Source organism: Excalfactoria chinensis, chromosome 6, assembly GCF_039878825.1.
Source record: "Excalfactoria chinensis isolate bCotChi1 chromosome 6, bCotChi1.hap2, whole genome shotgun sequence".
Taxonomy (NCBI): domain Eukaryota; kingdom Metazoa; phylum Chordata; class Aves; order Galliformes; family Phasianidae; genus Excalfactoria; species Excalfactoria chinensis.
In genome coordinates this window covers 26,484,602-26,496,795 of record NC_092830.1, presented here as the reverse complement: position 1 = coordinate 26,496,795, position 12,194 = coordinate 26,484,602, and the positions used below count along the sequence as shown (strand labels likewise).

Sequence of the window (12,194 nt, the reverse complement as noted above, 5' to 3'; positions counted from 1 at the left end):
TTTTCTGGAAATCATTTCACTTTCCATTATCAGACCTGCGTATATGATGAAAAAGTCATGCAAAAAATACAAAATAAAAGGCCTGGAAATTTGTGATCAGTGCAGCATGGGCCGAAGCAGGAGGTATTTCCTTTGGGATCACAAGGCTTTGGTTGGAACATTTGGCTTTTTGGGGGTTTTTTGTTGGTTTGCTTTTTTTTTAATGGAAACAGACACTCCAACAAATCCATCACCTGCCATAAGAAGCAGAACTCACACCCAGTGGGCAGCCTCCCACTTTGAGCCTCCTGTCCTTTGGCAGGCTTTACAAAACAGATACTGCATCTCAAGTTCACCACTGTGTCGGTCACTTCCAACAAACCATTACATTCAGTAACACTTATAGGAACAGCAGCACAGCAAGGGGCTCACTGTGCCAAGGCAAACACAGTCACATCTCAACGCTTTGCTTTGGGAGAAAGGTGCAACACTGGCAGCTCTTGGTGCAGTGTGAGGCGCCTCAGAGTGGTGGCTTTTAGACGGGACCCAGCACGTGCTAATGCAAAGCTGATAAAGGAGTTAAGCCTCGGGGCCTTGCTTTGTGCCCCCAAGCCTGCCCCAGGGCTGCACACCCTGTTTCCTGCAGGGAGTTGCTGCAGCAGCATTGTGCCCTTCCAGCTGACATTCACCAAGGCAAACCAGATGGTGAGTGAGCCCTGAACTCAGGTAGGCACGGAGCTCTGGCAGTTGCATTTGGGGCTTCTCTGGGGGTCAGAGGAGACCATCTGGGTGCAAAGTAAGGAAAGGAGATGCTACATAATCAGGGGCCACGGGTCTTGGAATAGAGAAATCACAATGCCTGGTTTATTGGTCTCTGCTTGCATTAATACTGAGGGCAACGTTCACATTTTGTTTGAGACAGCACTGAACAGGAGAGGATAAGGAGGGGGGAATGTTTTTGATTTGTTGTTTGTTGTTTTTTTTTTTCAATTTGAAGACTTAAACTCCATTCACAGGACTGGGGAACATGCAATGCACAACTGCCACAGGTGCCCCTTGCTGCACCCAGGCTGCGTTCAGGTTTCGGGGTGGAGGACCTGGCTCCTGCTGCCCCACAATGGTGGCACCTGGGTAGGAGGCTCACTGCTCTGCTACCATGGTCACCCCTAAAATGGCTGTTAAAAGGGGCCAGAGAGAAGGAAATGCACCGAAACCACTCACTGGAAGGAATGTGGCTGGGAACAGCCTGGGAATGAACCTCTCTGAATCCCTGAAGTGCAATACACTCATGTCTGGAAAGTTGTCATCAGTTCTTAGAGAGGACAGGATGGTCCCAACTCCTCAGCAGAGCTGTCCTTGTGCTGGCGGAGGTTTTCTGTCACCTGGAGGATGTACTTTGGGCATAACTGTAGCAGCATCTTTTGTGTTAACACTAGAGATTTGAGGGAGGGATAAGGACTGCTGTACGCTGTTACTAACAAACACTGCAATCTGCCCCTGGCCGAGGTAAAGGTGTACAGACCACTACAGCACGTGGGTGCTTAAAAGTTAGTTGGTTTTGGGCGCACGCATCACTTCACCACGCCATCGTCAGGAGTGTCAACAGAAAACCACCCGGTGACTTTGGTATTGAATGTTACACCCGGCTTTCGTCTCACGAGACCACAGCATTGCTAACTGAGTGAGTCCTTCCCCCCAGCATCATCGTCAACGTACACAAAGTTTTCGGAGGTCACAAAGCTGTAGAGAGTAACAACGCGTCTGCCTGTTTTACAGATAAACCTTCTGGAATTTGAGAGATCATTAAATATTAAAACAACCGCTCCTTCCCTGAAACTAAACTGCAAGAATGTAATAATCCTCATCCCGTGACCCTCCAGGTGGCTGAAACCAGAGTTCCCTTGAAGCTCGCTCACTCATTCTTAGGACACAAATACATACAAGTACCAGTTACTAACTTCTTCGACGTGGCAACAAAAAGGAACAGAGAGAGGTGAAAAGAGGCCTAAGGCCATCAGAGCCAACGCACAAAACCACGACGGAGCCTATTTTGAGGTTGGAGAGGGACAGAAACAATTTAAAACTCTGCAAAATACTCTTCAAAAACATGATCTCTCTTGAAAAAATAACCGGAGCAGTTTTTAAACTTCTCCAGATGTGTCTGAGGAGGAAAAACCCAACAAGGATCAAAAATACAGATAAAAAATAAACACGATTCTACTTTGCAAGAAGTATTATCATTGTTCTCAAGGGTGGCTCACCATTCCCAAAGTACACTTGGGGCTTCAGTCTCTCTGTCTTGCTCTTTGCTCCTTTCTTCCTGTTTCTTCCTCTTCTTGCTCCCACAACGGACGCAAAAGTCTTTGGTCTCAGAACACTGGACGCAGCACAGTGTCGCAAGCACGTACTAACGGTTGTCACACTTGGGGAGGAGACAGGAAGGAGCGAGGGCTGGTCCTGCTGAGGAGATGGGATGGGTGGGATGCGGGGAGTCAGCTCCTAGATGGCTCCTTCACTGTGCATACTGTGGTTGGGCTTGTTGTGAGTCACACAGTTCTGTTCGTTCAGCAGGTTTGCTGTCTCGTCCGGCAAACCGTCATGCAGCTCCGTAAGAGTCAGTTCGATTTTAGTGTTTTCACTGTCCGAGGACTGAGGTGTTTTGTCCATCCGGGATGCCATCAGGGCATTTTGGTACTGCTGTCTTGAGATCTGCTCCGAGCACAGAAGGAAGGAACAGAAAGAGCCAGTCACGCTCGAGAATCTCTCACAGGACACCCCAGGAAAACGAAGAACCCTCCCTTTCCAGATGATCACACTTCAACTCCTGTTCACCTGGCATTGACTCCACTTATACTAACATCCCCGCTCTTTGCAAGAGCAGAGCAGCCTGGCTGCACGGCATGGCGATGCTTCCACAGGCAGGGTGGAAGCCCAGGGCTGTGTGATCACTGTGCTGCCTGCAGGCACGGATTTACTCCTGTGCAGAGATTTTAAAATCAGACTTCAACTTCCTTCTAACCACGCATCTTTTCAGGGCCTAAACCAAAGTTCAGTGAAGTCTTTTCCCCAGCTTTGGCGAGCTCTGGAGGAGCTTTAATGAGTCCTCAGAGAGCCAGAGGGCACGAGCATTAGTGCTCTTGTTTAGCGTAGCAAACATGGCAGGAGCCATTCCATAAGCTCCTGAGGTCAGGCAGCACGATGTACGTGCACCAGCAGCACCATGTGCTACAACAGCACTGGATTATCTCAGCAGATGAAAGAAGCTGAGCAAGATTTTTAGAAAGCCTCAAGTTTTTGCTTCAACACAATAGAGAGACTGGAAATGGAGAGTGTCAGATGGACGAGTCACACCTCCAACAGCAAAATCCAAACATATGCAAGTAAGTCACAGCCCTGGCTTACAAGGCATTACTTGAATAAATGCCCATGTGACACACTGAAACACACAGTCTGAGTACTCCTGTCCTACATATAAAGCAGGGTGATACAAAAAGAGGGCTACAGGTCTGACTGCAGAGAAGCCAGGCAATGTAGCGTTCTTTAGACTCAGTACGAACACGGTGAGAGCTGGAAGGTCTTCATACAAACCAGCACAAGATAAGCAGCTGCTCCATACAGCAGAGATCAGCTACTGGAATCTGTAGTGAGAGTCACTTGCTCAGGAATAACCATTTACTGACCTAAACTGTGAAGCCCTGAACCACTGATCAGTACATTTCCATTTGCCAAGTTCTGAACACAAGACAATACCCTCTTCTTAAAATCTGCCTACCTGTAGATGTGAAACAATTGATTTAGCATTCCAGTATTTCTATCCTATTTCCTGCTTTCAACAGTGAATTAACTTTGACAGAAGTTGAGGTCACAAGGAATCTAGAGGAATCTCCCTCCCCAGGCTCCCCAGCCCACCTGCCCAGCTTTCTTCCTACCTTGACAAACTGAATATCTGTGAGTGCTTTCACTGAGTAGTCTGGAACGTACACTTGCAGGAAGGACGCATTCAGCTGGTTGTTGCTGCTCCCTAACGTTGGTGTCACCGCGTCGATGCGATCACTTCGGTTTAAAGAGTCTGAGTGATTCAAGCCACAGGGTCGAGGTGGAGACTTGTTTTCAGCTGGGAAACAGGCAAGAGCAACAGGCTTCTTACATCAAGGAGAAAATACTTCAAGTCATCAGTTTCAAAGGGCCACAAGAAATTGCAGTGTGAAACAGACCACCAAGTAGTTAGTCTACTCATAACTGACATGCAGCTAAATAAAATGGTCCAGAAAAAGAGCACATTTTGAATCCAGAGCTGGTGGTGGACGTCACTGAGTACGATTCAAACAAACCTGGTTCTGTCTGTGCTACAATGGACATGCCCTGCCCACACCTGCTCACAGTGCTTCCACTGATGAGTGGTGGCCATCAGAGAAAGGCAGCTTCCCTCAGCTTCCTTACAGGAGCTCTTTGTAGTCCAACCACACTTAACAGATCTTACTTTTTTCTTAACCATGGATAGCTGTAACTCCACATCAGACTTTTCATGCACACTGCAGGATTTCACTTGAAAATCCCCCAGCTATCCCTTAGGAGTATGACTGGTCACAGGCATTTTGCATCCTCAGCTTCCACCCATACAGGGACCCAGATGACAGAGGACATGCAGAAATACATCCTAAAAGAGTTCTAAAGCCCTTCTGCAGATGGGCTTCTCCTCATGTGGATGTACAGTGCAGAGCAATAGAACTCTTTGGGACTGGTGAGTTACTGCAGCTAAATGTTACCCCTTCAGCCCAAGCACTAATTGACACCACCTGTACCACTCCCAGCGTGGTCCCCATTCTCAGCTGAAAGGTTACTTTCCAATCACCTTAAGACACAAAGCCCTTTCAGCACGTCAGCAATAGTATCACATTTGTTTTGCAGTTATAACGACTCTTACCTACAAAATGGTCTTAAAAAAAATAAATAAAAGCTGACTAAAATTCAACCCTACCTCTGCCACTGCATCACCGTAAACATCTCTCCCTGGCAAATAGATGCAGCTTGCTCTACGTCTCTGCATCCAGCCCTTCCTAAACCAAGCCCTTCAGACGCTTCTAGATGTGTGGCACAATCACCCCACGTTGTCTGCTGTAGCTGCTGTTTTTTCATTATTTTCCACTTGAAAACCCTCCGCTGTCTTCTTTCTTTCATTTTAGGAAAAGGCAATGGAAAAACACAGCTTGTGACAGCTTGGCAACTGTTCTGCAGGTCCTTATGGTAATACCAAGGAGGGGCGCAGAGGGAAGCGCTCAGAGCCCCACATGGCTCCCCCTCCACACCCACCCTCCATCTCCAAAGGCACAGCAGGCTGTGCCCAGGTGTCTCGTGGTATGTTATTGATAGAAAGGAGGAAGGACAGGCAGCTCCATGACAAAGCACATTTAGGAAAAGAAAAGGACAAAAAGACAGAACAAAGAAGTGAGACTACTGAAATCTGAGGGTAAGGACATTGCTTTTGGAATCACGTACAAGACGAGAAGGGAGAGGTTACTAGAGAAGGGGGGAGTACAGGAAGAGCGGGTGGCAGAAGGCACAGCACACAGGTCTGTGGTTGCTGAGCAGTGCCCAGCCCATACCTGCACAGATCCTTACTACCCAGGTTCTCCTCACCTTTAAGTACTGAAGATGCCAAGAGCACAAACCCCAAGGCAAACATCAATGCAAGCACGCTGTGATCTCATAACATGCGGTTCAACGAGAGGAACTTTTTTAGAAGGAGCCACCAAAAGGTGTTGGGTTCAATGGAACAGGAACCGCGCTGCTGTCACAGTGCGCAGACTCACCACACCGGCTCCTTTCTAAAGGGATTCTTCCCATTTTCCATTATCGATCTAATTTTTGATTATTGTTATTTGGAGGGAAAAAAAGCTAGGAAAATACGCTTGGCATTTTAATTGGAAACAACTGTATGTGCAAGGTGCACGTTTACTTATAGAACAGAAACAGGAAAAACAGATGGAAAAGGAAAGAAGACCTGGCAAAATTAAAGAACTAAGCTAAAGAAATAAAAGATAAAGCCACCGAGCTTAAGAGAAAGCCATCAGGTACTTTAATTAAAGAAAGATTATATTTCTCCCTGCTTCTTTCAAGCTTAGCAGCAGGAAACCTTAAAAGAGCAGGAAAAAATCCCCTGCAGGGCAATGACCAATAGTTTATTCCATAGTTTATTGGGAGTGTGCCTTAATTTAGGGACTGACGGCGAGAGACATTTTCAAAGCTGAAATAGAAGAGAAAATACAGGGAGCAGAGAGTGGAAATCTATGAAATGCCTGACATGTACTGATGGTTACGTGTTTCACTCCAATACCCCTATCACATCATTCCATTCAATATCATTAAATGTATCTATCATTTTAGGTCCAGGAAACACCATTTCATCAGCCCAAACTCGTTTAGGATTCTGCTGCTCCTACACACTTTCCTGATGGTTTCCATCTTTCTCAGCTACTCTGCATGCAGTATCTGCAAAGTTCGGTTCTTTCCCAATTCCCAAGTTTTCAGCCACATCTCAGAGCTCATTTTGACCCAACAATCTGTTCTCTCCTTGGTCTCTGCTCTCCAAAGGGATTTCTGTGTCAATCAACTTGGTCATTCATCAAGGAAAGGTCTTAAGCAAAATGGGAACCAAAAACCCCGCAGGAGCTCCCACAGCCTTCTTGCACATTCCATTGCAAATCCACCCACTCAGTACATTATCACAGCATTAATCTCAGTGAAAGAGAATTCAAAGTTTTTGAGCACTTGAAATGGTTTCAAGCCATAGAATTTACCCATAAGAGAATGTAAGAATTCTTTCACATAAGTTCTCATCTTAAGGCGGTGCAGCAGCACACATTCCCCTTTGCCAAATGCATTTTCTTCAGGAAATTTTTCACTTCTTAAACCTCATCTTGGGGGAGAAGATCTTCTTTTAAAGCCTCCCATCCTGATCTCCCACCAGGTCACATACAAGAAATCTGAACACATTAACAAATACATTTTCTTAAACATGTTTTTTAGTTCTTCCCATTTGGACGACTCCATCACGTCGCTACCAATTACCACAAACACAAGTTCAGGATACCTACCTGTGAGGCATAATTCTGTGCTGGACTTCTCCCTAACGAGCAAAGGGGTCAGATAAATACAGACTGCAGCTGACTCGTTACGGTATCAGGGCAGTCACAAGAATGGTGAAAATAGAAGCATGCGGATTTACCTGGAGAACCTGCTGCTAACAACTCTGTTCTGCTGACAACAAAGGTACGAGACAGGGACAAGGGAACTAGAAGAGGGAGAGAAAAAGGATGAGATCACGACCAGAAGGGTGGCAGCTATCCACACTCGACAGGGGAGGGAGCCAGTTCACATACTGAAGAACTAAAACCAGAAGTGCAAATCAACTGTGGAAAAGTAAAGGGTTAAAAACCAAACCGAAACAAATCAAAAAAAGACAACTGAACAATTTTAGGAACGAACCAAACAACGAGACTGTGGAATTACAGTGAAACAATGTTCACTTGCTAATTTGAACGGTCATCCAGCATAGAATGATCCATCAGGGTATGCTCACTTTTCAAATGGTTCAAAAGGAGCAGTGGTGCCCACTCCAGCCTGGAAGGCAAAGAGTCAGAAGAAGCCAGAAAGCTTTCATGGGTGCAGTTCCTTATGAGAATAAAATAAAATAGAAATAAAGCCAAAAGACACTTTGCAGTTCAAGTTTTCAGTAAAATGTCAAGCAAGGCTGTGATTCTCCAAGCTCATCCCTACCAGAATGGGTACGGTACTGATAACTACGTCTCCAGCTACCATTAGGGAACGTTACACTTTTTTGTTGGTGGGTTTTTGAAAACAACCTTTAAATTCCTGTTATTGGCTTCATATTCCAGATGGAGAGAGCAGCTATGTGACATCCCACCAGGAGACAGGGAAGAACAGGAGCTTTCCCTTGTTTGTAAGGCCTTTCACATATACTCAAAGCAACAAGAATTACTTTTGTTTTTACGAGCTCAACCTAACAGAAATCTCACGGTGCAGCAACTTCTCTAAGACCTGGGGAAAAAAGCCAGCAAAAAGGAGGGTCTGCTACTGGCACAACCAGCTGAAGGTAAACAAATCCAAGGCTGGTCAAGTTTAATCTAAAGTAGTGTATGTGCTTGAGTTTGACATAACAAATCCGAGAGGGATTCCAGGGCAGAGGCAGGAGAGGGGAGATCATTTGATCTCACAGGACTTGGGCTAACTGGTGTGGTTGTGGAGTTAGCAACACGGGAAAAACAGAAACATGAGAACATTCAAACTGAACAATGCTGGCCAAACAGAGATGCCATAAATCATTTCCAGGCGTAGGTGTGATAGGACAGAAGTGCTCATGCCTCATCCAGCTCTGTGTCTGGCCCACAGTGCAAAAGCTAAGCTTCAACGCTGAACGAACAGCAAGGGTATGACACAGCTGTACATATTACATGCGGTTCATTATGAACACTGCTGTTACTGCACAGATAAAATCCTCTCAAGGTCTGCACACTTACAAACTTGTCAAGCCTCAAAAGGTATAAGCAAGATTGATTAAAGAGCATATACTTAAGGAAGAACAACTCCTTCCTGAGCTCCTAGCAAGAAAAGAGCCTGTGCAAGACTCATACAGTGGCAACACAGAGCTCAAACATCCACAGGAGCTGCTGATGGTTGTACAGTTTAATGTGGCGATACTCATAACTTACAAAATACATTTCATTCCAAAGCCATCCACTAGTGTACATCTACATACATTAGCATACATGTAGAGTTCCCATTAACTTATTACTAAAACAAACTGCCTCCCAGGTGAACAACAACCTGTGGTGCCTCTATGCAGGAGGTGATATTAGCATGAGAAACACTCCTTGAAGAGATCAACTGAGCATGTGGCCACTGCCAGCACTAACACCCAGCTCTTCTACCAGGGCTGAGATGCCAACCCAACTCTTAGATCTTCATCATGTAAAAGGAGATGCTGCTGGCACTGAAACGCACATGCAGGCACCCCAGTGAGTGCAGTGGACAGCAGGGCATCACCCATTGGAGCAAGGGAGCATGCTCCTGATTGACTGTAAGGCAAACCCCTGATCAGTGTCCGTGAGATGCTGGGCTGTGCAGCTATTATTTATGTGCTGGAGATTTGCTCACATCTCAGCCTCTTCCTTTGCTGATCTCTCAGCTATATCCCTGCAAAAGCTGACAGACTCAACCTGTATATTCCTTGTTCCACTGCCCTCATTCCCCTGAGAATGGTTTTAGAAATAATGATTGGTAAAGCAAACCATATCCAAACTAGCAGGTTGTTTGTACATTACACCACTAGATGTCCCTCTGCTACTAATTATTTATTCTTAATAATTCAACGTTGTGCCACAATGAGAAAAGAACCACATAGCTCTCCTCTAGTGCCCAGTACCTCCTTTGCTAAGGCCAACATGTGCATCCTGCAGGAGCCCACCAGACTCTGCTGGCTGCTTGCTTGGATGTCAGAGCCAGCACTGCCACCGGGCTGCTGTGTCAGGCAGGGGGTTCCACTTGCAGTACAGTGTTGCTTCCATCAGCCCACAGGATGGCATGGGGGATGCCCTGCATGCTCCCCTCACAAACACACACCAGCAGACAGACTTGTGCACAAGTATATTCCAGAAGCAGAAGGTAAGAGGACATACCTGGTGATGCTGTGAGGGCCATCACCCCATAGTAGGAAAAAGCACCAGCTTCAAACTTCATCCCCTCCTTCCCAGCCTCCACTTCCACCTTCCCCTGTTAAGGAAAAGGAGAGAGAGCTGCAATTAAAAGGGACCATAGGTCCTGAGGCACAAGACCAGACTTCAGCCCTAGTAGCTAGTCTTTCCTGACTTTGCTAAGTAGTGTCATGGTCCCTGCAGTTTGTAATGATGCCTGAAAAGGGACAGACCCTGGGGGAAAAAACGTATTTGTCCTGGGCAATTCTGGCCCTTGGGTCCCTGTGGCAGCTAAGTCCCTGCAGGGAGAGTAGGGTCACAGGGATGGTACTACTGACACTATCCAAGGGTGGACAGGCTGCCTGCCCTCAGCCAATATCACAGGAGGCTTGTAAGCACCCAGTCATTTGGGGTCTTGAGAAGCCTACACATCTGAGGGCATGGCTCACATTCACATCAAGTCCCTTCTACCATGAATACGGGAAATGGAGATGGAAAACAACATCTCAGATGGAATTTGTTTTCCCCGATGGGATTCCCACAGAATCGAGGCCCTTATTCCTGATGCAGCAGTCCTGGGGCTATTTTGATTTTGTTGGTTTCTGGCACTTTTACATATTCCAGCACCCTGAAATTAAGACTCTGCAAAAGAGCAGGATCTTGTTTAGAAGAACCCTCAGTGCTTCCCAGGCTCCACACCACCCTACCACACAATGTACCCATTTCTGATGTGGTCTGTACCAAACATTTAACAACAGATACTGATATCATACAAACAGCTCTAGAAGAGAAACTACCATAATCAAATGTAGCAGTAAACATCCCAGTTATTTTGATATATAAATAGCAAGAAATAACTTGCTTCTTAGTGGGATCTGGTTTTCCCCTCCATCCTTACTGGTACTGTACTGAGAATTACAGTACCTAACTGCAGACACAAGCAATCTCAGGCAGCTTTCAAGCTGAGCTACATGAAGGCTGAGATTTTAGGCAGACAACATAATTACTTGCAATGCAATGGAAAGGGCAGACAGACTGCCCATGCTACATGTACCAAGTGAACTGACCATCAGATGGACACAATCAGGTTAAAACAAGTCCAAAAGGTAGCTGTTACTTCTACGTGTTTACTGTACGAAAAGCAATTTATATTAATGAAACATGTGTTTAATTTCACAGCACAGGGCAGAAAAACACGAGAAAGAAATCAGGCTGTGTGTGACCCCATATCAAGTCAGTTTTTCTAACCATTGCAGATCAGAAAAAAAAATGGCATCTATCTCATGGGAAGAGGATGCTTAGCTCACAAACCCACTTTCCTGTTATCAAAACCAATCACTTCATGTAGACCCTTTTAAAATCACTTTCACTCCACAATACCAATAATTAGCTACTTGTTGGTCACCCAGGCAAAGACTGGCTATAAACAGGGCTCTCACTCTATTCATCATTGGTAGTTCCCCACCAACTGAGGCCAGGTCTTTAAAACACATATGCAAGCAGGCTTTGATCGTCACATACAGTCAGTCTGGTGTTAGAACCCAAAGAACAACAAGGTTGTAACTAGTACTAAGAGCAGAGCTTAAGTTCCAGCGCTGTTGTCAGCACACACAGCACTTTCCAGTGGTGGCCACAAGAAGGCTGCACATGCTTGGCAATGCCACAGCAGCTGAAGAGCGAGCAAGGACTCTCCATGTATGCTATGAGATGGGCTCTGCTGCTGAATTGTACACAGCTCTGGTTTCTGGGTTTGCACTGCTTAATGCTCCAATGGGAATTCTGAAAGAACACAACAACAGTAGCAAACCAATACAGAAGAGCTTCCCAGAAGCTAAGAGAAAAACTGCTGCAAAGAGGTGACTTTCCAACTGCAACAGTAACTCTGCAGAGATTAAACTAGCAAACTTAATGCAAAAAACATGCATTTGCTTCTGTTCTGGTATCATTTACTGTGACGGTACTCTCGATCTCTCCAGGTGAGAGAACATGCTCCAGAGCAGCTCATTTAAATAACAGAAGCAGAGTACTGATCCACTGAGCCTTGCAGAACCAAGACTTTCTGTTTTTGTAATATATCCCTACTGCAAGACTCCCTTTTCCAAAAGCATTACAGACTTAGCACACTGTTTTTACTAAATACTTATTGATTGAAGAATAGCTCAGAAAGAACCATTTGTTCTTTTGTATCGCACACGTCCTCCAGCTACAGTTTTGCAGCATTACCTCATGGAGGAGCACTATCTGGCTTCTGGAATATTTCAGGGTGCAACAATTCAGCACATAAGAACCAGCAGTTAAAGAAACACTTTAAGAAAAAGCAACAGATTCTTTTTTAAGAGAGAGCTATCTTGAATCGACATCATCATATTCCAGTGTTTTCTTTGTTGTTGAGCACTGATGATGTTTAACACTCTCACCCTTTTGCTGTTGTTAGAAGCAATGGAAAGGAAGATTTCAAGCCGTCTGCCACAGTTTCAATTGCAATGCTCTCGTCTGTATGACCAA

The 12,194-nt window shown here is 45.5% G+C and overlaps 1 protein-coding gene across 2 annotated transcripts in view; it reads right to left on the bottom strand.

Moving 5' to 3' along the window:
• Nucleotides 1-201: 201 nt before the first annotated feature.
• CNNM2 (cyclin and CBS domain divalent metal cation transport mediator 2) overlaps nucleotides 202-12,194 on the bottom strand; it is a 98,214-nt gene continuing 86,221 nt past the window's right edge. The window contains exons 5-8 of one of the 2 annotated variants that reach the window (XM_072339766.1): nucleotides 9,675-9,768; nucleotides 7,205-7,270; nucleotides 3,909-4,093; nucleotides 202-2,688 (exon numbers count right to left, since the gene is read on the bottom strand). In XM_072339766.1, the coding sequence (XP_072195867.1) occupies nucleotides 2,479-2,688; nucleotides 3,909-4,093; nucleotides 7,205-7,270; nucleotides 9,675-9,768 (555 nt within the window). In that variant the 3' untranslated portion in view covers nucleotides 202-2,478. The remainder of the gene's footprint in view (nucleotides 2,689-3,908; nucleotides 4,094-7,204; nucleotides 7,271-9,674; nucleotides 9,769-12,194) is intronic. The other variant, XM_072339767.1, reaches the window with a different exon arrangement.